This window comes from Cariama cristata, unplaced genomic scaffold (genome assembly GCF_000690535.1).
Source record: "Cariama cristata isolate BGI_N322 unplaced genomic scaffold, ASM69053v1 scaffold10010, whole genome shotgun sequence".
NCBI classification, from domain to species: domain Eukaryota; kingdom Metazoa; phylum Chordata; class Aves; order Cariamiformes; family Cariamidae; genus Cariama; species Cariama cristata.
In genome coordinates this window covers 33,160-60,249 of record NW_009595318.1, presented here as the reverse complement: position 1 = coordinate 60,249, position 27,090 = coordinate 33,160, and the positions used below count along the sequence as shown (strand labels likewise).

Genomic DNA, 27,090 nt, shown 5'->3' with positions numbered 1-27,090 from the left:
TCCTTCAGCATTATTGATCAGTTTTCATTGCACAAAGAGGAGGACATAAAACTGCATGTGACTTACTTACAGAAATCACATTTATTCTGTCTCTATTTCTCTGTCCCCTGCAGCTGGTTGTTTAGGGCTTACATTAAAACGGGAAATGTTGCTTTCTTATGTAGTCATTGTGCAACTTTTCCTTCCTTTCCTAATCTTTCAAGTGTGGAAAACAGCCAGCAGAAGGATATTGTGCATGTTGGATTTTTGTCCATCTCTTCATGGGGATGATTAGCAAAATACTGTCTCTCCCTAGATTTACAATTGTAAAATGAGATCAAAATCTGGCCCTTTGAGGGAAGTGTTACTTTGGAAGTGATCAGAAACAGCTGCTTTCAAAACCAGTGATGCTGGCTGTTTGTTGCAATTCAACAATTGGTCTTAGGAATTTTACTTGTGAGGACAGGAGAACTTTGCTGAAGTATTGCTAAATAAGGTATCTACTAATCAAAAAAATATAGCAATGATGCCAAATTCCTTCCAATGCCACGATAATCATTAGATGGTAATCTGTGACAAGGTTAAATTTAACGTTATTGAATGGCTGTTCCCCAAAGTAGATTCTCTTTTGGTAGTAAAATCATTATCTTACTGTTCAAACATTCAGGCTTTCCTCTCTATTTCACAGTTCATGAAACAGCTTTCTGGTGTTGAGATTTTTTTTTCCCAAACAGACAGAAGACCGTTTGTTTTTCCTGCTTTGATTAAATCCTACATCCCACAAGCAGTGAACCTGTGATACTGCTCTACTGTTTAATTGTCTCCTTCTATTAAGATGCCAGCACTGTATGTCTTTCCTGCAGCCCCAGCGCGATTTTGCTACGTGCCTGGCATTAGTGCTGTTGGGTCTGAGGTTAATGTGTACACCGTACAACTCATTAGCTGCGCATTACTATCAGAGCCAAAAATCAACATGATTGATCCAACAATATGTTTGGGCTTGGGACCGAGACTCAAATGAGGGCTCACCAAAAGCAAAGGTCAGCAACTTGGCACAATTTCTGCTGTGCACAGAGAAAGCTTTTCTTCCAAACTATTCATCAGGGAAGGCACAAATGACAACTAATACGGGCCTCATTAAAAATGAGAAGAGGAAACCCCTTGGAGAGGGCAAGGAGGATCCCTCGCTATCAATTTTTTATTTTTCAGTCCTTCCCTAAAGCTTTTATTTACATTACAGTAAAGACAATGTGGAGCTTAAAGGTAGCTGTGGGGCTTGGCGTTTAGGAGACTTGTTAGACTAATTATCATGATGCGCACTATCAATTACTGTCCAGTTAAGCAGAGAGGATAACTCTGTAGGCAGAAATAAATCTTCAAAACCAAAGGATCTGGGGAAAGGGAATAAAAGGATTTTTTTATCATCAGCACTATTATTTCTTTCAGTTAAAACTCCAGTGTCTAAACATTTCCCATCTTAAAATAACTAAAATAAAACAGACACTAGTTTACATGTGGGAGAGAGGAGAGGAACAATACACAAAGCCTCTTCGATTGTGGATTTGTTTCAAGTAGAGTTCTTATGAAGATTTCACTCATAACTCAAGCACTCTTGCCACAGTCAGGTCCTGAAATCAGTACTTCAAAATATGCTGTTTCACATATGGTATCATCCTGTTTTTTCTTCCTCAGTAACCAAGGGTGTTGAAAATGCTATTGATACAACAATTAGGCTGTACGAGAAATACTTCCCTGCAGTCTTCAGAGTTGCTGTGTTGCAATCTATTTGTCTAATGGCACATTTTTGTAAGGGCTGTCATGGTACTATGGGTATAATTTTAATTTTACAGGATACGATAATAAGGTAAAAGGCTGGCGTTAATAGCCTTAGGAATCTATTACATAAACAGAGGTTGAGGATTAAAATTGGACTGATTTGTAGAGTCTGCACTGAGTAAATGTCTTGCCACACTGAAAATTATAACGTCTATAACTTTTCCCTCTCCACTATTTTGTTTTAAAATTCTCCTATTCTTCTAAAGGTCAGTCCCCCTTTCCATCAGAGAACACAGCTTCTTCTCAAAGTATTTTTAGAAAATCTGTTTATTTTTCTCTGTTCACAGTTGTTTGGCAAAACAGGATACAAGGCATATATTGCTTCTGCTTGTATCAACAGTGACACTGCTCTTCTGCAACACCCCTCAAACATTAACCAGCTCATCTGTCCTAAAAGCACTTGTGGGTAGAGAAAATGCACCTCTGATTGCAAGCTGAGTGGGAGAGTAGGATGGGGCAACACTATGCAAAAAGATAGAGAAAAAACTAAATGTTTTCCTCTAAATTAGGGCATTTTTACTAGGAACGGTTTCGCTTTTGCCAGGAGTTTTCTCCATGGGGATCAGCTGAGGGTCCTGGGGGAGAGAAGGGCCGCAGGGCAAAGAGAAGAGGGTGGTTTTTGTGGCCTATTCTGCTGCTTTCTAATCTATTTATTCATGCTATTAATAAAAAAGCTGAAACAGGAGTATTATTGTGCTAGAAACCTCCCCCCACCGATGACTGGGGTGAGAGGAATTCATACTGGGCAGAGCCTGAAGGTCAACACGCCCCTAATGGGCCCCTCCATTCCCCTGAAGGTGATTTTTAACTTCAGGAGACAAAACCACCAAATGAGAACAAGGTAACTTTGAACAGAGAAAACACAGCTCAACGGGAACTTAATGTTTGGAAAATCTGGGATTTTCTAAGATAGACAATCCTTTTCCTTTCAAACTTCTTACATGCAGCCAGTAAGCAGAAAAATGCAGACAAACGAGCAGACACCGTGCAAGGGCGTAGCTTTTGCAAAACACAGTCTTTCTCAGCACCCCTCGTGTCACAGCAATGCGTACTCAGGGCAGATCAGCCCTGGGGAGGTAAGAATAAGTCTGCTTGTCCCGTATAACTGAAGTGGGATCGAGCTGGCTGCCCACACCTCTGCTCGGGTCAGTGTGGTCGATGGGGTCGATGCTCAGGGCTTTCCTATTTCTCAGTCTGCATTTGCCTTGCTCTTTGTTTCAACTGAGTTTGCCCCAAAGCATTGCCTTAATAGCAGCCTCCCCACCCTGGATAACCACTCCACAGCATCTCCAAATGACCAGGATGACCTTCCTCAACCAATGTGCTGATCTGCTTTCTCTGACCCTGCATCCCACAGCTGGGCAAGAACAGGCGTTTCCCTTTCCTACCCCACCACTGCTGACCCCCTACTTGCACCAGTGGAAGGAGGCAGAAACAGATCAGGGTAGAAGGAGACTAGTTGTTTTGGTGCTTAAGTGCTTAAAATAATTGTGAAGAGCACCTTCCGCTCTGCACTGATGGCAGGGCTGGATTCAGAGGTCTCTGCTTCCTTATGCAACACGTGTTTTATTACGGAGCGGCTCATGATGCATTTAAATTACATTTGAAAACCAAGAAGCATCACCGTCTCCAATTCCTTCACTGTCTTTCTTGCAGTACTTACTGTCAGAGGTTGAAAGAAAAAAGGAGGCCTTTCACCTGCTTCTGAAGGAACGGGATCAAAGCCTTCCTTCACATCACATCTGTATCTTTCCTGCTTTTTTTTCCAACTGAACTTGACTGTAAACTATGTTCAAACACAGGCTTTCAAACCTGCAAAGCCCCAGAAGATGAGCTGACCTGGCATGTGTGCGAGGGGAGGTGGACCGTTTTTGGACAGATCCAACTGCAGCTGCCAAGGAGACAGATGGAGAGGCCCAACATCTGGAAAATTTAGCAAGATCTAGGAAGAAAATCTCCATCTACCAAAATCTAGAAAGTTCCTTGCCCAGCAAAATCCATCCCAGCCCAGCCAAGCAGCAGTTCAAGGTTTGGGTTATGTAGAAGAAAGAGTTAAGCATCCACACTGTGGGAGCCCTGCTGTGCAAAGTGGCTGGTGCTCAGGACCACGCTGGGGTATGCTCCCACAGCCACCACCCTGCCACGTTGGAGGAACCAAGAGAAACAGTTCCCACACCCCGGGGAGGCAGCAAACCTCCTGTTTCCTTTTGGCATCCTCTCCTCCTTCCAAGCTACAGCCCATCATTTCCCCTCTCAAAGCCTGCCCCGGCTTTGTCAGTGGGACATCTGCAGAGGTTCCTCTCACAGCAGAGCCACAAGTCACCACGTGGGTCCCGCCTGTGGTCCGTGTCCCCCCCTGCCCATGCAGGCCCAGCTGCCAGAGCTGGAGTCACGTCTCCAGTCTCACAATTCCTCCTGATACAGGAAGGGAGAAGTTAAATAAAACTCCACGGCAGGATTGCATTAAAATGGAACTTTCTCGTTCCTGGGTTTCACAGGAACAGCAATAGCAATATGCTGTATTTTATGGAAAAAGTTAAGTCAGTTGTTAGGACGGTTAGATCAAAACCGAGGTAGAGGGGGAGCAGGCAGGATGTGATTACCTCTGCTGGGATCCAGCCAGAACTAACGCAGCCCTTGTGGGAAGGGTGAGGCGATATGCAGGGCCCCAGTTTACACTTCAGCTCAATTTCTGCGAGAATCATTTAGCACCTGAAGGCTACTACAAGCACAACAGTGCTCACTCACTATTTAACTGTGCTCCATAATTATCTGATAAGAGGGGTTTTCCTTCACTGCAACAACCAAACAGTATTGCAGAAATACAGACTTTTGAGCTCAGGTCCTTCATGCATTTACCATCATATTCCTATAATTTGTCATTATTTAATTACACTTTATTTTCTTTTCAATCCCTTTGCACTGAGCACTTCTGCCTGACTTACTTACTTAGATTTATCATTTGCTCAGCTCTCATTGGCATGGGAAGAAATAGCCTGTGTGTTATGAATAAAGACCGGCAAAGCCTTTAAAACAGCATGGTGAATGAAACGGCTGTTTTCAGCCCCAGTTTTCCTTAATATGTCCATTTACTGAAGGCACCTAAAGCAAGAAGAGAACAACGTTACTGCTGATAAAAGTGGCCTGTGGAGGAACCTCGCTGAAGCTGGGAGAGGAAATTACTCTTCATGCTATTTCAGGTTTACGTCTTTCCTAAGAACAGGCCAATTGTTATCCCAGATAATAAAGACTGTTAATGTAATTAAGCACTCTGTTGTGGTGTTTTACAAAGCAAACAAATAACTTCTGGAATTAATAAGCTGCAAGGTTAAGTGACACAGGGCAAAAGCAGGACTCTTCATTTGGATGCAACTGCTCCACAGTAAGTAATTAGCTGGGATTTAAACGTATAATTTCTAATTTAGGACACACAGAAGATTTTCCAATTTGAGGTATGTGTAATCTCTAACAGGTCAGATCAATTTTAAGATTATGACCAGCTGTATACCATCAATATGAGAAATAGAGTACTTCTCTAACCACTCAAAACAGGAGGCCAGAACCAAATTGCCTTGCTCTTCTTCCTGGGCATTACAGATGGGTAGTATTTCCAAACATGCCTAGATAATTAGTAAAGAAAACAGAGACTGAAAGAAAAGAACAAAAAAAAACCCTGTAGAGCTAGAAATTGCAAAGGAGACCACACTACAGGAATGTAATTTCCTTGCAAAGAAATTAGACATTTGAGTAATAGTTTTCTTAGCAAACATCCATGTTTCTAGCAGGTTATTTATCTGGTTAAACCATTCTCTGATTTGCACTGGGGGTTAAGACACAGTACAACCCAAAGCTTGCTGCAGGTTCAGCCTAAACACGCAAAGGTACTTTCCAGGGCCAGAAGAAAGACCTGGGGATTAGTATAACCCAGATTTTACTCCTGAACACGCCTCTGGTTCAGATTGTGCAGCCTGATGAGGCAGCTAGCCCAGAAGAAGAGTTATACACTGCCTAATGAGGCAGCCCTGTTTTCCAATCCCTTCCCCCTTGCCACAGGCTCTTGCTACTACTCCTGCACTGGGATTTGTCATAAAATCTGCGGAAAGGTAATGCTACCCCACTGAAAGTAATGAGTTTTCTACCAGCGTAACTATCTGATCTGGCTCAAGGTCAGACAAGCACTGCCACCACTGCAATGGAAGAGCTGGGAGAGCTAAGGGGGACGGCAGCAGCCCCAACCACGGACACAGCCATGCCGTGGTTTTTAAAATGCTGCCTAGCAGCTGCTGTGCTTCATGGGAAGGTGGTTAAAATCAGATATTCACAACATTAAATAAAGGCAAAATGTTTTAACTATGTGATGGGCTGGTGGTTTTCTTGTGCAAACACATATTAAGCTTCCTTTTACAATTTGGAAATTATATAAAATTTTAAAACTGAAGCTTCTTTCCTGTTCTTTGAAAACTCATTTGTCTGTGATGAGAATAACAACACCGCTCTGTTGTGGTCTGCTTGTTTTACTAACCAGTGAACATACTTCCAAAGGAAATGGTAAAACAGAAACATTTTCATTTCATACTTGGGAAAAAAACAACCTCAAATACACTCTCATGTCATCTGCCTAAATCTTGTTTGGACAGCTTGCACAGCTCACAATCTTGCTGTTATCACTACCTCCTCTGAATTAGAGCACAAGCAGGAAGATAAATATAATACTGCAATATACGGCTCGATACCAAAGAAGATCACTCTGCTGTGACATGGCTCGCACTTCAGCTCTAACACAATGATATGGTTATCTAGGGTTTGAGGAGACTGAACAGCCTGTAATATATTAACACACTTTTCATTTCAGAGATAGTGTCAGGAGCTGAAAAACAACTCCAGTTCGCCATGCCACTTTGGTTATTTCCTCTCCAGTATCAGGTGTTTTCTCCCCTCTGATCCCCACACCAGATTTGTGGGAGCAGCGACACACTTGCCCTGCACAAGCAGAGCAACGTGAACGGGAACCAAATGCTGGGATTAAGATCTAGTGAGAAGAGCCCATATGGGCACTTTTTCTGCAGCTTCAAATATTAACATTATAAAAGACAACTTGCAGCAACTCCTGTTTTTAAGTTTCTCAAAGGAGCTTTGAGATCATTTTAAGAAACTCACCGCCTGTAAGACATTTGACATCCAGAAAAGAGAACAGTCTCTGGCTGCAGAAGTGCTTTTTCTTTCCACCAAGCCTACATTTAAAGTGTCAGTGACACAGTGAGGAGAGGGTGATGCACAGCTCGGGGTTTCCTTTAGGGTTTTCTTTTTAACTGACCCAGCTGCAAGCCTGGTGCATGGCTACAGCTTCAGCTTTCCCTGAAACCAGTCATGCTTTAGCTTGTGTGGCCAGCTGCTGAATTGGCAAAAGCTACCTCTGCAAAACCACTTTTGCCAGAACACCTTTTTGTGTTTGCCTTAGAGGCAAAAATGTAGATAAAGCTTTTGCCAATGATATCTTGGTATATTGAAGCAGACATTACAGAGTGATAAAATAAACTATCGTTTCCTCAGTGTTTTAGCTCTCCAGTGCAAGAGCAGAATTTGCTCCTCACGAAGGAACTCAACAATAGGTGGGTAAGTGTGAGGAGAAAAGCAGCAATGCCTCTTTCAGCTCCTCTATAAGCCATGGGATGTGCAGAACTATAAAAAAGTGGGGAAAAAGAGAGATGGAAAAGACATTTCTACAAGGATTGAAAGCATTCCTGGAAAGAGGAGAAGCAATTAACACACACACGGGAAAGCTCCTCAGTTAGGATGACATTACTAACTTCTTTTTTTGTCTTTGGTTACTAAAAATATTTTTACAGGGAGTATTAAAAAAAGGAAAGACCTGGAAAGACTAAAACCCACATGTGGCTGTTCCCTCCTGCTTAGCATGCTTGTTAATCCCACAGGTCTTGCTGAAGTGAAAAGACAAATACAAAAAAAAAAAAAGGTGATGGGGAGCACACATACTTCATTACAAACTGGTACTTGACATTGGTCTTAGTTACAGAAAAGTTTTAAGATGCTGGTGACTAACATAACTCTCTAATCCTTGACTGGCTTCAGAAACCCTTGCCATAAGGTCAAGGTCAGAACAAAGTTAGTGCCTTAATAAAAGAGGGAATACGGCATCTCTAATGATTGCTTCTGGCTGTTTTTCTCCTTACCTATAATAATGCCACAGTGATTGTTTGCTTTCTTAAAGTGATGTAGAGCTCTTTGCTTTACCTGCTGACAGACCCTCACTGCCCACCCTGAGGGACAGCCAGGGACCTGACAATGGACTCGTGAGATGGATGTTTCATGCTGAAGACCACAAATTTAGGGCTGTCTTCACAGGGAAGTTCAGTGAAGGTGGAAGAATCCTGTTAGCATGCAATTGCATAGTACCTTAGATAACCTACTATTTATTTTAATGTTATCCACCTGAGGGAGGCTCCACTAATGAATCTATTTTTGTAGTACCATAAAGGTTGAAGTTTACAGCTAAGTTTAGAGCAGAGACATATAAAAAATGTCAAACCAGGAAACAGCTTAATGAAAGCAGAGAGTAATCACAGCAAATTACAGTGAAATTTCTATGGGATTACATTTTGCATTCCCCAAACATGCAGATGAATTCATTTCACTTAGCGTTGTTCCATTTTGCTGAGAATTCACTGTAAGGTTATGCTATGTAAATAACATAATGCAATGCCATAAAAGCTGTCTTAAAAGTTACAGTCTAAGATGCTTTTCAAAACAGAGTTCAGATATCTTCCCACTGCAGTCCATGGAAAAATAGCAAGATACGCCACAAAATATCACAGAGAAAAAAAATTAATGGCAATATTAGAAGGAATACAAGGCACATTTTATTTTGTGGCTACCAATAATGAGATCCTTTTCTAAACTCCAACGTTTAGAAACCAACCAGCAGTGGATGTGGTAGGGAAGCTCACCCCAGGAGAAGCAAGCTGGTTTTCCCAGCGTGCTTCCAAAAATCACTGCAGAATTTGAACTCTTCCCACTGGCAAACCCAGGTTCTGCACGAGGGGCATCTAGGAATTCCCCTGTGGTCAGCACCTCACCTAGCTTCCTTGAATACCTCCTCTGAAACAGTACATATACAGTTTGCATATACATGTACAGTATATATACCTTCTTTTCCCATGCTTCAGGTTATCTTTCTTTCACCCTGGCTTTACAGCCCCCAGTCCCATTACAAAATAAAAGCAATTTCACATCGCTTTTTACCATAAGTAGTGATTTACATATGTGTAGATATATACATATTTTTCAGTAGGTTTCCAACATGAGAAAAAGCTGGGAACTTTTGGCCTCACTCTGTTACTACTGCACAGCTCTGGATGGTTAGTTTAGTGAAGAAAACATGTTGACTTTGGGGTAACAATGTCACTGAAAATCTCTCAAGGCTAATTCTTGATGACAGCCACTGTAAATGCACTGGAACATGCACAGAACTGCAGCCTGGCGCTATTAAAGGCAACACAAGTTTCACCACTAAATAGGACCTTGAACTGGTCCATAATGAGTAACATGAAATAAGATGTCTGTCCAAAAGGCAAAAAAACGAGGAGAAAGAAGTGTGTGAACGGGATATTGTATATTAACTGTAAGGAGAGGAAATTCATAAAGCAGAAGCATGCCATGTGTTTCCTTAAAATGACCTGTGGATATTTTACACATAAGGTATACATGATTCAGTACGGAGCAGTTACCCTTTCAGAGGAGACTATGTTGCAACAGAAAAAGCTTCTTATATTCAGTTTTTCATAAGTTTATAGAAATGTATATAAAAGGGAAAACTACTAAAGATCCCACAGCTGTACGGTTTAATATTGTAAAAATTTATTTACCAATGCTTTGGTGTTTTAACCCCAAATTATTCCCCCAAATTTTTACATTTTCTACAGCACTAAGCCACAGAGTTGTGCTGTCCTCGCCACTCTGCAAGCTTGGAGGGAGGGACAGGAACACATGCAAAATTTGCCTGAAAGGTTTTGCAATCTTTGCCTCACCACAAGTGGTGTGGACTGACCTGTGTTTTGCTAAAAATTAATGGTGTGCCTTCTTAAAGCATGTTAGATAGAAACACGGCACCTGTGCCTGTGGTTCTAATATTTTCATCTACAAAATCCCAGAGAGAGATAAAATGTACAGTATTATTTTCAGATCAGTCACAGTCAGTTTTCCACACCTGTGCTGGATGTATAGGTTCAAAGGGCAGTGTGTACATAGTGACTCTTTTTCCATGCACCCTGTCTGGAGAGGCAGAGATGCTCTGAACGGCCACCCAGGCAATATCTGGATGGGAGGTATTTCTAGTCACAATCCTAACGCTGTTGCAGTAGCAAATCCACACTTATCGGTTGGTACAGTGCCTAAAACAAATTCTGAGACTACTGATTTAAAACCAGATCATCTCGTACTCATACCATCCCTGTGCATTCATGGGTTGGCTTTCCACAGGTCAATAGATTCCAGACTACTTTTGAACTTAACACCAGCTTTCCCCTGTGGTGTAAAATATTTTGAGACCCAAACTGTGCAAGATACAGGGTTAGAGTTGCAATTGCAAGCACAGCCTTCTATGAAGGTCAGATCAAACGCAGGGTTAGAATTAAAGAACAAGGTGCTGCAGGAATACGACCTCGTGCTCCAGACCATGCCCAGCTCCTGCGGCCAGGCACAGCAGCGAGGTGGACCATGGACCAAGTAACTGGTTACTTCTCAGGCTGGGATTAGGAACATGATACCTCATATACCTGAACAGGCGACATAACAGCAGGGGAGCTCCAGACTGGTGTCAGTTTTTGTGACTCATGTCCCACGTCTGAACTTGACAGATTATGAGACTTTTCATCTCCCAGGAACATCTTTGCTAATTGACATACAGAAGTGAAGACTCAAGAGACGTTCTAGTTTTTTGGGTTTTGTTAAAAAGCGTAAAGACTGGCATGTTAAGAAGAGAAAGGTCTTCATGAAAGCTAAATCAAAACCCAGAATCTCATTTCGCCTTTCCACTTCCAGACAAGGCTGAATTCAGGAACAAACAGCAAGCAAGAGAGAGCTTAGAAATGAAAATAAGAACATTTTCATTACCTTTTCTGCAAGCCAGCCTAGATGCCTAATCTCTCGACTTCCAGCAATCCCTGCTTTACCCAGCTGGTCTCTGACCTCTGCAATCACCCTGGGGATGAGCTCATTGACACTGGAGTGGATGGCATTGAACCAGGCCTGGGCTGTAGCCGAATCCTTACTCCTGAGCACCACGGTGTGCTTGGCATCAGGTGAATGAACTTCAATAAGTCTAGAAAAACAGAGGGGGAAAAACATTATGTTCATTCAGATACCATTAGGCAGCTAAATATATTACCTCGTTTAGTGTTAGCAATGAGTTAAAAAGAAGGATATCAATATCAAGACCTAGCATTAAAAACTTACCTTTACAACACTTGAATAGAGTAGGATCATCATAACTGAAACCAGGTCTGTATTGGCATTATGGTAAAATCCTTGAGAAGGGGATTTGCCAGTGCTGATGCAATCCCACATCTAGCATGTCAATAGTAGTTTATATTTAAAGGCAAGAGGAGCATTCACTGGTTAACATTCACCGGCATGGCAACCGCTCAGAACTGCAAGGGAGATGACTGTAAAGAAGCCAGGGATAAGCCTCTGCCTTCTTTAGCTGGATATCACGGCACACCCAGAGTTTCAAAATGTGTTTATTTTACACATACAGAGCTAAATGAAAACCACTGTCATCCCAAATGGAGGAGTTTTCTTAGGATTGTGGTGTGGTTTTAGTGACACCACTAAGCATCAGCCAGAAGCCCACCGCAATTGGCTTTCTCTGGGAGTTACCAACATCCTCAATGCTCCATTTAGATCCTGCTAACAGTGGCAGCAGGGAAGTGCTAACCACAACCATATGTTTGCTGCTGGCAGGCATCTTCTACAGTTTACCAAAGTCCTGTGGAGAGATATTTTTTTTTTCCAAAAAAACCATGCTTACCAGACCATGCTGTGAGGTTCCACCCCACCACTGTGGTTTGAAAAGCACAAACGAACACAGTTTTCAGGAAACTGAATCCTGTCCATCGTGGTTATGAGGTCTATGCCATCACCTTTGCTAACAACAACAAAAACAACAACAAAAACACTTTGACAGGCAGCTGCAGCTATTTCAGCTCTGTTCTCAGTGAAGTTATTAGTTATCAGTGGGACTTCATGTGCTGTTTATAGCTTTGTGGACCACTTTCACTTGAACATTTGTTAAATAACTCACAAAGTAATAGTCTGGTTTATCTTTATGTACCAATTGTAAAACCAACCCTGGGTCATTGCCCATCGCTGAACTCTGTGTCACATTTGTGCTTTTCCATTATACATGTACAGTGACTGCCGCTGAACGTTACCCGCACAAGTTGAACCTGGGATTTGAGTCTAAGCGCGTACTTCTGTCCTACATATTGCTGCCCAGTCTCTGGGACACACAATGACTCCTTTCTGTAGCAGAAAAGCAATTAGTTCACAGTGGAACCTATTCAGGTTGAGGTTCAAAACAGTACTGTAATGCACATATTTGTTATCCAATTACAAAATCCTGCAACTTGGAGCTTAACTAACAATTAAGAGGTTTTAATGAATTGGTTAAACCAGTGCAGAATCCAGAACAGAAGGCAACTTGATCTGTGCAGTTCTCTGGGGCTCGGAGAGCAAGGACCACAGGTCTCATGTTTGTCCATTTTGGGAAAGGGAGGTCTTCACATAGACACTGCTCTAAAGATAGAAAAGGTCATGATTTTCCAAACTCAGCAGCTGAACTGTTCAGGGTCCTAAATCGCTGTTTGGATAGCTTAAAAAGTGGGTTGATTTTTCAGACAGTGCTGAGCCAACACAATAATGCATGTTTCCTTAGTAAAGCTGCTGGAGCTCAGCACTGTCTGAAAATAAAGGCTCTTATTTAGTCACTCCAGAAGGCACCGAGGATTCAACTTCAGGTACCGAAAGAAAAATTCCTTGTCAGATAATGCAGGTCTGGTGAATAAGAAAACCATGTTTGTGGATAGGCACGTTCCCAATCACACTCATTTTTTCTGAACTGCAAGAAAAAGTCATCTCCCTGATGGTTAAGATTCAGCCATTTGTGTCCAATGATCATCACAATCATGCACAGCTACCACAGCCTGGTCTGTCTTTCCTTCAGAAACACTGGTCTCCCACTGCCGAATGAACTTGAGTTTGAACTTGTTCTTGTAGGCAGCTATCAATGGAAAGAAACTATACAGACCTGGATTTTCAAAGTACACTGTGGTAATCGGTGAAACATTGCTTATTACTTACACAGCACCTTTTGGCAGGAGATCTCACAGCATTTTACAAATGAGGCCAGTGAGAGCATCCCCATTTCACCACCAAAAAAGTGGAAAGGCGCATAACTCAGACAAGGCAGGGAACAAGCCAGGAGCAGCACTTGGGATTTTCTGCACACTACCTCCCATTTTAACATATCTTTTAAAGACAAAAATTATTTGGACAGCACAGTAGTATTGTGCTGGTTTTGAAAAATGTTAATGCACCATATGGATTGTGTGAAACAATGCTCTTTACAAAGCCTGTGGTTTCTATAAGGGAACTCCCGCCTCCAAAGTTGCTGTGTATCGTGCAGTAAACAAAGTGCTGAACAAGAACTATAAAGACTTAGAAGAATGTGCTGCTTTTTCAGTTGCAAAGGAACTTTGCAACTTGCATTTCTTTTTAAGTTAGAGTTGTAGCAGGCTTTGGTTTAAAAATCAATTATCTAGAGCTGAAAGAGCTTCCACATGGCAATTCACTTCCCTCCAATTTGGAAAATGCTTAAATTCTTACTTAAAGAAAGTGAACTAACATACAAACACATATTTTGCTACTTGGGCCTTCATCAAAGTGTATTTCCCTTGATGGCGGCTATTTAAGTATTTGTACAAGAGTTCTGTCCCCTAAAATAATGAACATTTAGACAGCTCTTAACAATTCTGTTTAAGGGATCCTAAACTATGCATATTGTAATATATACACATTCTACTGTGATATCAACGTCTATATTCTAGTACATATATAGAGATACAGAGCCATGTTTGCAAAGATACTCTTAAAATATTGTCCCTCAGTGACTTCTAATGGGGCTATTTTGAGGACTGCTTGTCAGTCATCAAAGTTCGATGGTGATGCACTAACAACTGCGTAAAGTCTGCCTTGTTCCCCAAGCTGAGTGACAGGAAGATTGGAGAATACATGCTACACTTCTGAAAAGTGAGTTCAAAATGGGAATAAATGTTGCTTTGACAGCCCTGAAACTGAATCCTTTTATGCATGGCACTGGTCCAGCCTGAAGAATACGTCTGCAAGTATCGTTCTTGTGCAAGCTGCTAGGTAGGGCACCTTTTTTATCCATACCTTGAGGACAAAAGTCTAAATCCTCAACTGCTTGAACTCTGCTAGTGCCTATTGCTACAAGATCTGAGCACTAAACTATCCTTAGGAAACTGGGCTTGCAGATTTCCACTAAAGGTCCAGGACTCCTGTCTCCACAGTCAGTTGGGATGGAGATACTAAAAGAAACTTAAAATTTTCCCACAAACCCATGGGCTCTGACTGCAATCAGATGCTGAAAGCGCTTCCCTATAAACTCTCCCCTTTTCTGCCTTTCAGCCTATGCTGCTTTGATTCACCATTTGGATGACGCTTTTTGTGTAACAGCTGACTGATAGCATTTCCATATTTTTTGAAAAGCAAAAAAAATACCAGTAACCTTAGTAAAATCCAACACTAAAGCACTTAAATGTGCTGCAGTCCAGCCATTGTAGCTTTGATTTGTTCCTTGGCTAAACTGACCACCGCTTACTGACTTCTGTTTATCTGCAGTTCAGTGATAAAGTTCCCTTAATTCCCCACTGACTTGAAATATTTAGGGCAATGCCACAGCTGTGTTTATTCTCACACTCCACCACAGTTATGTAAATACTGCATATGGAGCTGTTTCTGATAAAGCCCATACCAACCCAAAGGAATTATATGTTAGCTCTAGATGGCTGCCAAGATGCGCGGCATCTCTCCAGCTTGGCAATGCATATGAATGATATCACATTTTCTCAGAGATCATTTGGCAAACCTCATAATAAAAGAGTAATTTTCTCTTTCCTTCTCAAAGAGTCCCACTGAGCCGAGGAGTGTTTCCAGCATCCCATTCTCCACCCGCAGAACACAGGGGTGACACAAAACCCGGCACCTCCAAATGCCAGAACCTTGCACATAAGAGGCCAAAACTCCCTCCCTCACTTCATCATCCAGAGTTATTACTTTACAGAGAATCAGAAGAAGTTGAAAGCAAATGTTTGATAGACCATATTAATTCTATGTTTGATAAGGCCTTTTTCTGTAGGAGTGTTCATTACCTAAGAAATACCTTTCATCAAATCTCTTGAAAGCACTTCTCCCACCAGCGTTGGCTCAGGGCCAAATCAGGGACTGATTTACACTTTACACCTCTTCCTGGGTCAGACTATGCATTCAGTGACTGATTAAAGTGTGGAGTAAATCCCTTGAAGTTAATGATAAGCTGGAGCCAGAGTTATTCAAGTTCATCATGTTACTTTGATTTTGCACCAGCACAGCCAGGAACAAAACACTCTGCCACTGACTCTGCAAACTTTAAAAGGGATCAAGGGCCAAACTGCTCATTCCGTCTCCTCCATCATTGTCTGCACATGAAACCACAGTAAGTAATTTTGTTGATTTCTGAGCGTACAAACAGAGGAACCTTTCCAGCATAAGGGGTGAGTTAGAGGAACACAGAAATTACATTCAAATAGTTGCAGGGTTTGTTATAAAATAACTAAAAAACCCTGTTAAGGGTCTTTTTCAATTCTACATGCAGCATCAGGAGATGAACCAGGAATAAAATACATTAAAATTAAGCAATGGAAACTTTGGGTTTAGTCTGCAAGGAAAAGATTCCATATAGAGACTGTTAGGCTTGCAACAAATTCCCCAGCATACACTGAAGAAGCATTTTCATCTGATGCACCTAAATGGAGGTGAAAGCAATTTTACCAAGTGAGCGCTATTTGGTAATCAAGTGGAATTTTTTCTGTGTGAAAGTCTCTCAGTCCCCTTGCTGTCTGAACAGTTACTTGCTGACTTTCAACTTACAGTGGTGAAAATGATGTAGATATTCTTTTCTTGGGAGCTGGACTAGACTGATGTCCAAACAGAGGGTGTATATACCACTAATGAGCTGTCACAGTTGATTTCATTTCTATTTGCCACCAGCTGGGCTTTAATAAAAGGGATATCAGCAGAGTTGTGCAGCATGCAAGTAAGGAAAAGACTTGGTTCTGTAATGGACTTGCTCACACCGCTGTGTGCCGATGCTGAGCAATCTGCAGAGCACATCACACACTGCCTTCTCTACCTAGAACAACTACAAAAGTCATTTAATAGTTTTTAAATGTCTATGGATATTAAGGAGCAGAACTCTTTACCCGCATTGCCTAGAAGATCTCTTATCTTTTTCTTTCTTGAATTTTTCTTTTATATTCTGGTTGTAATAGTGCTGAATATTGGTAAAGCAGGAATACACAGTCCAGCCTTCTTCACAGTGGATTCAGCACCAAACAATGGCCGTAAATGCCGTTTCAAGGGGCAGTAGGGCCCTTTACTTGCGAAAAAAAAAAAAATAATTATTTCAGAGGCATGGTAGGAACTTGATTTAACCTTTAACAGATGCTGCCTGAAACTTTAAGACCAGAAGATGTTGTGATTGGTGCAGTTAACACATTGACCACAGCTCCCTGAAGCAACTCTTTCACAGCAAGAGGGAAAGTGTATTAATGCTAGGAAAAAAAAATTGTTTCGGCCACAAAAGCTGCACCTCTAGCAAAGCCACAGCCAACCTCAAAGCACCTTCTGCAGCAAAGTAAACCTCCAGCTGGAGCTGCGTCTGGGCTAAGCAAAGAGCACTGCGGCTGATAATAGTAGCAAATGACCCCTTCAGATTGAGATGAGGGTGGAGAGTCTCATGCTGCTGCATAAATAAGAGATCATGGGCTTGGAGAAGAATTAGATGTCTTCTGAGAAGGAACAACACTGTTGCTGTTGTTGTTAGGCAATGATGTAGCAGGACCCAGGGGAAAGAAGGGGACATGATCCACAAGCATGGATGAAAACTCATAGGGAAATGGGACAAATTCAGGGCAGGGTTGCTGATAGACCAGCTCTGTCTTGCAGATTGTCACGGGCGAAAGTCTTGCTGGAAGAGACAAACAGGAGGTCCACTTCATCTGGCAGGATGTGTCTCAGTCTCTCATTATTTTATACACTACTTTTTTGGCTTCCATGGTCAAGAAATCCCAGGATCACTGCTTAGTTGCCAAGCGAAGCAAAACAGAAGCCAAATTGTTCAACAACTATGATGACAGAACCACAAATTCCCTCTGGATCAATTATTGGCCTCTAAGCGCTGGGGAGAGAGCACCACCCGGGAGCCAGCCTCCCGGCGATACTGCCAACCTCTTCGGGCACTTTCACTGCTGGCAGCAAACTCATCTTCCCATTGAATAGACTCAGAGATTGATGGAAAAGCTGTATATAAGCGATGAGAAGAAGTAACGATTTCAGCGTAACTGTCCCTGCTTCCTACTACAGGAAAACAGGAATTTCCAGAAATGCATGTGAAAGCTAGAAGTGACCACAGGGTATTAAAATTGCAACATCTGCATGCACAACTTAATCACTGAAGTGCAGCCTCAGCACCTACCAACACTGAGCTGGGGCACCTATGATGGCAGCCCACCACCTGAGGCTCACGCTGCAGCTGTCATTTGCAGTTTGCTGCCATACAAGTTACTACACAAGGTGCAGGTGGGAGCAGCTTCCAATATACCAGCTGAAAATCCTGATTGTTGATTAACGGTAGGTCAGGCCAGATCAGAGCTGTAAGACTGAAATCCAATTTGCAACCCGCTGATAAGAGAGGGGAAGCTCAGCACTGAGCATAGGACAACAGCCAGGTAGGAAAAAGGGTCTCGAGGTTGTCACTGGCTCCAAGTCATAACACAAAGACTGCAGGGACAAGGAGCATGGCAGGAAACTGAAACCCCTGCATATCAACTTTCTTTCTATGGTATATCTCAGGGGTGTTAAAATTGCTCTCCAACGTTATTTAGTGGCAGCTTGGAAGTCAGCACTTACATACCTTTACATACGGACATACATAAAACATGATTAACTGTTTGCCCTCCTCTGTCCTGCCCTGCAGCACTCACAGTGCTCTTCCTTTCCCTTTACTCTGTGATACATTTCTTGGAGTATTTATCTTTCTCCATCTCTTCTGTGCTTTGATTTTTCTCTTTTTTGCAAAAATGTTCACTAAGTAAAGTCTGCACAGTTTTTACTCTCTTGGTTCATTGCTTCGCCTTCTTGGTTGGCTTCTTGCTCCATCACCTTTTCTTAATTTGTTCTCTTCCCTTCCGTCCATTCATTTCTCAAGGCAGTTTCTTCTTCTTGTTCCCCCTCCCCTGATTAATTTCCAGTTCCTTTGCTCTTATTCCTATTCCTCAGCTGAATCCTCTACAGTTGAAGCTGGGTGGAAAAATCAAAATTCTTTGACTTTTTCAAAACTCCCCTAACTGAAGCAGCGGTTGAAAAAAAAAATCCAAATACAACACAAAACCCCACCAAAGTATCTTCTTTTTCTCCATTAACTCATTATTTAAATATTTTCACAGAAAAGAAAGACTTTGTTTAAAAGTTTGTTAATCAAAAATCCAGATGAAAGCATTCTGCCAGCCTCGGTTACTGCCACCTCCACACCACGCACATCCTTCCTTGCCACCCACTCACCGTGACGTATTTTCTCTAGGTGAATCTGCTTTGGCAGCAGGGTTTGACTAGATGATCTCCAAAGGTCCTTTCCAATCCCGACAATTCTGTGACTCTGCAATTCTGTGATTTTACGACTGTCAGGTCACATTCAGTCCCGTTCACACAGAGACACACACAGACACAAAGTTTTATTCACATTCACATATCTGCATGCATGCACAGACACTTTTTTTGAGTAACACATACAGAAGCTTTGCCCATTCCTATTCGATTTGTGCCGGAGATGGGAAGGACACCAGGAGCTCGCCTGTCCAGCCCAGAAGGATGGGGAGGGGAGAAAGCCCCATGTCATTATGTCAGGGGAAAAGATGCAACTTGTTTTTCAAAAAACTGAGACATGACTAATCCCAGATTCACCAGGACCTGCACAGATTGAAGGTCAGTCACAACACACCATAACTACCCAGTTCTACACTGGTATCTCAAACACCCTATAGGAAAACTCAGAGGTTTCCACTGTGTACTCAAATCTTGGCACATTACCTCAGTAATTCACTTCTCAGACTGTTGCCCAGAGACTATAGCAGGTCTTTAGGACATTAGAAATCTATTTTAACATGATTTAACAGAAGAAAAATTAAACTTGAATAGAGTAAATGAACGTCCAAAGTTCAACCTAGTTTGTTGATGTTGATGTGTTTGTGCAAATGAATACCCTTGAGGTTGCTCAGCAGAAAATGGCCTTTGGATTGTTTGGTGGGGTTTTTTTTCTTCCAAAAACCTTAGCTGGTGATTTGACTCAAAAGAGACCAGAACGCTCCTCTCTACAGAAGGGACAGTCCTACAGAGGTGTCTGATCTCAGCTGCCTTGCAAGAAGGCTGAGGAGAAACTGAGGGTAAGACATAAGTTCATATGACCCAGAGCAAAACTGATGACCTGTTTGGCTGGTGGGGATTTTAAAAAATGATGGAAAAAAACTATTCCTAATAATGAAAAAACAAAATAAAAATTTCACCCTTTCTGCCCAGGGGCTTCAGAGCTCGAGCTCCAGCTCCTCCAGGGTTGGAAAACTGCCCTTTATCAAGACAGATGATTGCAGCTTCCAAAATCCACCAGCAATTGCAGAGCTGCCCAAAAAGCAGATGATGTACACAATAGAGGACTGTCAGCACAGCCCCAAAATTCTGTTATAAGAGAAGAAATGCAATCTTACAGGTCTCTCATCTGACAACCCCAGCCCTGAATGCATTGACTCTGGCTACCAAGGAGGGTCTCACAGCTATGCAACTCTTACAGAGTACATGTTAATGTATGAAGGAGGAGGAGGAAGCCCTTCCCATCGCCCAGTCATTCATCCATATCACCACTCCACTCCTCTCCCCCACACCCCAACTTCTTCCCTCTCCTACCCTGAGGGTATTGAAGGGGACACTGCAAATGCTTTTTTAGCTAAATCATCTAACTTCTCTCAGTTTGAAAAGACAGAACAGCAGATAAATCTCAAGTGCTGCCTACTTGTTCATCCTGTCCAGTAAAGAGCAGGTTTGGGAGGCAGATTAGCAGTTACAGTGCTATAAGCAAACAAGAACACAACAAGAAACATCCAACTTTACAGACAAGGAGGATTTGGATCCATAACAGTAAAATAGTTGGGAGATAGAGTTAAAAACCCACATTCACCTTGATCTTAAATTCACAACCCTTTGTGAGCAAGAATGTAAAGGGCTTCACAGTGGTAGATCATCTTTCTGTAACAGATCACACACACTGCAATAGCATAGCACAACAGAGTGGTTTAAGGATGAGGGGAGAGTCAACCAGAGTTTCACCCTGATTATCGTAATTTTTGTTCTTTTCTGGATTTGAATTACATCCTTTCAAGTTGCATTACTTTAATGTTGAATTGTTGATTTCTTCCCTAGTTTAACAGTAATCTAAACAGATAATAAACACAGCCCACCAGGAAAAAAAAAAACAGTAACAAAAATTCTTGATATAAATCAGGACTTTGACCCTAGCAGGCTCAATGACTTCTTCAAAGGACTTATTGATATTCAAATAGTAAAACATGTCTGTACCAATAATGATAATTAAGTGCTATATGCCTTTCATCCAGGGATCTCAAGCTGTAGCTCACAACATTGCGAATTAAGTCTGTTCTCTCCATTGCACAAAGACTTTGTCTACAGCCAGAGAGCAGCTCAATAACAGCACAAGGAGCAAGGCACAAATTTCTTGGGGAGGTGCAGAGGGGGATTTTTTAATATTGGTAATGTACCCATTATAGTATCTTTACCTTTGCTGTATCCCCCATGCATACATAAGTCCTTTCTCTTTCATTTGCCCACCTACAACACATGGTAACAAAAAAGACCCAAGTTTCCTAAACCAGATGCCAGTCCTGCTAAATCTGTACTGTCCATAGGAAGGGAAGATTTCCACCTCCCCAGGAAGCCTCACAGAACTGCTGGCGTCCACCCAGGGTGGACACAGCTCCAGCATGTTGCAGTGGTGCCAGAACGATGCTGGAAATGGTCCATCATCTCCTTAGTCCCGAGTCCAGGACTCAGCCTTTGCCCAGTACCTCAACCCATCTGTGCTTCTACCAGTAGCCAGTGTCGTTGGCTGAGGCCAGTGTTATCAAACTACCTCTTAAGAGGCAAGAGGCAAAAAACAAGATAAATGGGACCTATGCTCTACAAGAGCAGCTGCAACTCATTCTTGGTACTGTGGTCACTCTCCGCAGCACTGCCCTGCCCTCTGTGAGACCCACACCAGGTACGTGAATCAGGGGATCCGCTCCCTCATCAGCAGGGAAAAAACCCTGGCTGCAAAGCCACACACCTAAACTACCCTGCTCTTCAAGGAGAATCCAGCCTTTGCTTTATATACCAGTTACTGCTCCTGCCTGGCAACATCAAAGTTTGGTCCTGTTTACCAAGCAGGAAACAGGCAGGGTGGAGGCATGAGCCAGCCCACACTTTCATCAACAAGACGTCCAGACTCTTCTCCACTGCCTAATGCTTGCCTTCCCACCGCCTCCAGTCGGCCTTAAATTATAACAACATGACCTTGAAGAAGTGCAGGAGCTAAATGTCTTTCATTCCTTCATAGAACAGAATAGACTAGACTAGACTATTTCAGTTGGAAGGGACCTACGATTATGTAGTCCAACTGTTTGACCACTTCAGGGCTGACCAGAAACTAAAGCATGTTATTACAAGCATTGCCCAAATGCTCCTTAAACAGTGACAGGCTTGGGGTATCAACCACCTCTCTAGGAAGCCTGTTCCAGTGTTTGACCACCCTCTCAGTACAGAAATGCTTCCTAATGTCCAGTCTGAACATGTCAAGTCTTGTAGTCCTTTTAAAGAAAAACAGTTGTGTTTTGGATCAGCAGTGAAACTGGGAAAGCTGGCAGGCCCCAAACCACATGCAGTCATCTTTTGTAGTGTTTTACTGAAAAGGCATGGAGTTTCTACAAGTACTCCAGACATCACCTATATAATCAATCAGCCTCACAGCTGAAAATGCATCAGAAGAACATTCAGGAAGTCAACGTTTGGGCAGTGCTGTCCTATACTAGTGTCACAGATCCTTGACTTCTACTTAAAGATGTTTGTCTTTTTATTTCATCTTCACGCTCTTCTGCTAAATTCTTATGTTTGTTATCAGTATTCACGGCTTAAGTTTTTTGGCACAAGCACTAGTTTTTACTATGTCATTATTAAATCTGGTTGAAACTCAGTTTTTATTATAAAGAGGCTTCAACTTTTGTTTTCATGCCTTATTGTAACAAAGTAAATACATGCAAATTCACCAGAATTTGTTTTATATTTAGGATTTTGAAATGTGATTTCAGAATCACACAGGGCTATTTCATGCTTGCATAAATTACATGCTTACACACCAATTACAATTCAAAATGTTAAATCTCACTAATTCTGTTACTGTGCATTACTGATATGTTACTAAATAATGTAAGAATTTCTTTTTTTAAAAAAGCATGTGTGCAAAAGGAACCAGTTTGAGGAGTAACAGCTTTCCAATAAATCTTGCAAACACTTCTTTCAGTGAATCAGTACTTCCCAATGCCAAAAAAAAAAAAAAATTAATCAAAGTAATGAAGCAGCTTAAGTCTATAGCTGCCTTTGGAGTAAACAGGTCTCAGTCTGCCTTGCACCTCCCTGTCATCCCAGGAAGCTAAAGTAATTCCCAGATGAAGTTCGGTGTGCAGTGCCCAGAATGAATGGATACCAGACAGTTCCTCTGCCACCTTTAAAATGGACCTGCTCAATTTTACCTTTCTGATTGTAATTCTTGGTCCAACTCTGAAATGGACAACAGACAAGGAAGTTCCTTATCTGTTTCTCCACATGTCCTCGGTGTGAAGTCTACAAACTGCACCCGTACTTGCTGCGGCACTGCCACTGACTGCAGCTGGCAGCTGGCACCATGCTGCTGGGAATTTGTCTTGGCTCATTTTTCCTAGCTTCAAAATCAAAGCAAACCTTTTCCATCAGAGGGCCAAATCCTGCCAAAGAGTAACTCGATCCTTAAGACTGGATCCCTGCTGAAGTTCCTTGTAAGGATCACACTGCTCTGGACTCCTGCCACTGGAAAAACGTGATCGGTGCACACTAAGTGCTGGCAGGATCAGGTCCACTCCTCCTGGCTTTGGCTGAATGAAGTGCAAGCAAGATTTTAGGGTGATTTCAAAAGCAGATGAGAAAACATTTTCAGTCTGTGCAGCATGGCTTCATTCCTCCAGGCGATGTCGTGTCTCCTGTGCTGCGTACAGAGGTACCTTTGTATTATGCCCCAGGACTTTAAAAGCACTGACAGAACAAATTGCAGATACCTTTTTCCTTTTTTTTTCTTCTCCTATTCCATAGTATCACCACCAGAAACTGATGAAAGGCTTTTTATACTGCAGTAAGATTTACTGCTTATTGGTATTACCAGCTCTGACCATTCCTACATGTCCCTTCATTGGGAGGGGATGGTCCTCTGTGAGGCCTGACATTAACCTTTAATGCTGCCACCAAGAAGGACACTTAACAGTAAAACCGCATGAAAACAACAGATTTAAGTAGTAATTATTTTAACCTAGTTTCTTCCAGTCTAAAATATAACAATGGCCCCTGTGTCTAGAGGAGAATGACATAGATGCCACTAAGATGTTCTGCATCTTTTCTGCTGTTGCCATGTTTGTACTATTAAAAAAAAATTCCTACACACTAAGTTTGGCATTGGTTTGTATTAAGGATCTTCTCCTTGTTATCTTACAGCTTTTTTAATCAGGTAACAGAGAAGAACACTCCTTCAGAGTGAACCCATAACAGGTCAGGTAAAGGAGATATCTGAGAACCGCTGGCTCTGAAAGCACCAAACTTCACTCCTGCTCTGAAATAACAGGCTCATCAAACCACCTGAGAGTAGACACAGACTCAGGAATCCCTCAACTGGGGCCAGTCTTCAAGGAGAAGCAGAAATCCTATGCAGGGCTACCAGCTCTAGTGAAAAAAATCAAATGTGTAACTTCCTCCCTGCCCATTAAACCCACATTTCACCCCATCTTTTAAGACCTGGAGATGATTCAGTGCCAACAAGCAGGTATTTCCTTCTGGGTCCTTTAACACAGGTATTTGCTCATGCTGAATATCTAACCAGTTCAGCCTGGTCCCACAACCCCACTATGACATGATGTCCAGCCTGCACTGGAGAAATATCTGCAGTGGAAAACCTATGCTTTCTATGTCCATGCTTGGTGTTAGATGAACATTAGCTCAGCTATAGTCCAAAGGAGTCCCTTTATGGTCAGCATATGCTTTGGCAACCTGCCAGCAATGCTCTTCTAAAGCCATTCAGCAAAGTGATGCCATCAGTTATAAGATATATGTGTGTCAGGTCACTGGGTTATGAAACAGAAGTGTCATAAGCATGTAAGGACATGGTTTGGGCTCTGCTGTGAATGAAGATAAAATTACTTTTGTGGAATCAGATACTATCTTGGGATACGTTCCTGTGGGAAAGGGTCGCTGCATTGTAATAGTACTTGTAATGGGAAATACCAGTTCCAGTATTCAGAATTGTTAAAAAACCCTGAAAAAGGTAAAGAGGTGAATGGAAGAGATACTACTATTACACTGTAGCTAGCACAATGGTGAGGTACTGCGAGCTTGGATGGAAAAATCCAGCTTAGACTGTACACTGCACTGTGTTGGACTACAGCAAAAATCAGAAGTCATTTTTTCCACAGGAAATGACAGCAACATGAAATTAAAATCATGATAATAAGCAACATGACTCTCCCACGCCTTACTTCCTAGTAACACCTAAGAACACACACATTTGTAGCACACTTCAAAGAAGTCAGCTCCATCACAGAAGTATCATGAGCAGTGAGAGTGTGTCCCTCTGAATCAGTCCTCCTAGCCTTCAAACAAAACTGAGGACCAGGAGAGTGACAGAAGCTGAGAACTACAATACAGTCAAAAAAAAAAAAAAAAGGGAAACATGCAGAAAGAATGACGCCAATGTGTGTAAAGCATCGTTACATTGTGCTGATTCAAACAACATGACATGCATGGGTATTTTTAAAATACACTCCATGACAGAGAGAACAACAAACTCTCAGGCTCATGATACAGTTGTGAAACCTCAACATCTTAAACTATACAGATTTATGTGAAAAAAAGTGGCCAATATCAATAACCATGTAGATTTAAACTTGATAAAGACTGCTAGGGTAATTGCTGTTTCACAACTGCACTTCTGTAGTGGTCAGTTATCACTGACTATGGTGGTAACCACTCGGTGAGATGAAGAGCAGAAGCAAAGTAAACCCATCTTCCCCAAAGCCCCTTCTGCTCTCCCCTCTTCTCCTCATTCCTCTCTGCAAATGAAAATGTAACTTTTATTTATGCCTGTACTTAAGTGCTGAGAATCAAACGCATTGCACCCAGCTTCTGGGCAAGCCAGCACACTGCAGAAAAACAAAAAGGCCATTATTTGGATGGAAGAATCAGTCTGTATTACTGACTTGACTGGTCCCTTTTTTATTAGCAGCTGTTACAGCCAGGATCAGAGACTGTGCTGGTGTGCAGCTGTTCCACATATGTTATAAATAAGGGCCGGTGAAAGCTCATCCTATTTTTAACATTATGAAAAAAAACAAGAAGTCACAGAAATTCCCCATTAATGCCTTGTAAGTGGAACTCTTCTTCTATTCTTGACTTTAATGCCCAGAACTGAATGGACAAAACAGGCCATTCTTAAAATAATAGTCATTAAAAATGAAAAGAAAATGCAATTTAGTGGAATTAGATTAAGCCAGTGCGGAAGATGTAACCAATTAGTGTGTACAGTGTCTTTTCCTTCAAAAGCAGACACTTAATCAGGATGAAAACAAACTCCTGAGATCCTATTTCTAATAAAAATGTTGGATTACCGCACTGAAGAGTTTATCTAGCACAACCCAAAAGCTGAACCCAGCAGCACGCGGCTCAGATACCACCACCCACCCTTCCCAAACCAGGGCTCGTTTGCCCCTTGCTGGGTTGCTGTGTGTGGCCAGACCCCAGCACCAGCTCCTGCTCACCAACCCCAATGCTGAAAAGGTCAACAACAATTCAACGCGAAGGCAAAATCCCAGCCCCAGGTGAATCCCCTGCTCACCTGTTTTCGGGGTCTGACACCGTCATGTTGCGCGTCACGTAGCACATCTTGAGCGGTATTGTCTTCTTGTCTCTGTGGATGGAGAGAGAAAGCTGCGACAAGGGGTCAGCAGAGGCGCAACCCAAGCGGGGAGATTCGGGTGGAGGTGTCTCCCACCCAATTTCTGAAACCGGGGAGCCTTTCTTCACATAGGGAGTTGCTTCTCTCATGTATTTCACTATGGAAAAGAAAAAAAAAACAGAAAGGAAAGCAATAAATAAATGGATATTCAGTAGTTGCATCCCATGTGAGTTCTCTGAACTGGTATGAACCCTCAGCACTGTTTGTTATTTCTACTCGTCCAGCATCACAGCATTAGAAGCTGTGCAAATAAAGGAGATGGAGATCTGACAGCTGCCAATCTCAGTATGGTGCAATAAGCAAAATGAGGGAAAAGAACAGAATAGGCGAAATAAGAACATATAGCTAGTCTAAGGCCAGGACAGCCATTCAAACTCTATTTGACAGGCTATAAGTCCTCATGCAGCAATTCCTACATACAGAAGCCATGAGCTAGCTGAAGTATAGGGAAGTTTTTAAGAATGACATTCAACCAAGTGACAGTCAATCTATTCTTCCCCTATCTGAAATGTTCCAGCGACACTCCCAGTGCTGCAAACTCACATCTCGCTTCTGGTTCACGCTTGTCAGTGTCCTGA

General features: G+C 42.2%; 1 protein-coding gene across 1 annotated transcript in view; it reads right to left on the bottom strand.

Annotated features, from left to right (window-relative positions):
- The window catches only part of SNTB1 (syntrophin, beta 1 (dystrophin-associated protein A1, 59kDa, basic component 1)), a gene marked incomplete at its 5' end in the record, with an annotated part of 54,889 nt that extends 28,280 nt beyond the window's left edge, over nucleotides 1-26,609 (bottom strand). The window contains 2 exons of the mRNA XM_009701645.1: nucleotides 10,945-11,152; nucleotides 26,393-26,609. Coding sequence (XP_009699947.1) covers nucleotides 10,945-11,152; nucleotides 26,393-26,609 — 425 coding nt within the window. The remainder of the gene's footprint in view (nucleotides 1-10,944; nucleotides 11,153-26,392) is intronic.
- Nucleotides 26,610-27,090: the final 481 nt, after the last annotated feature.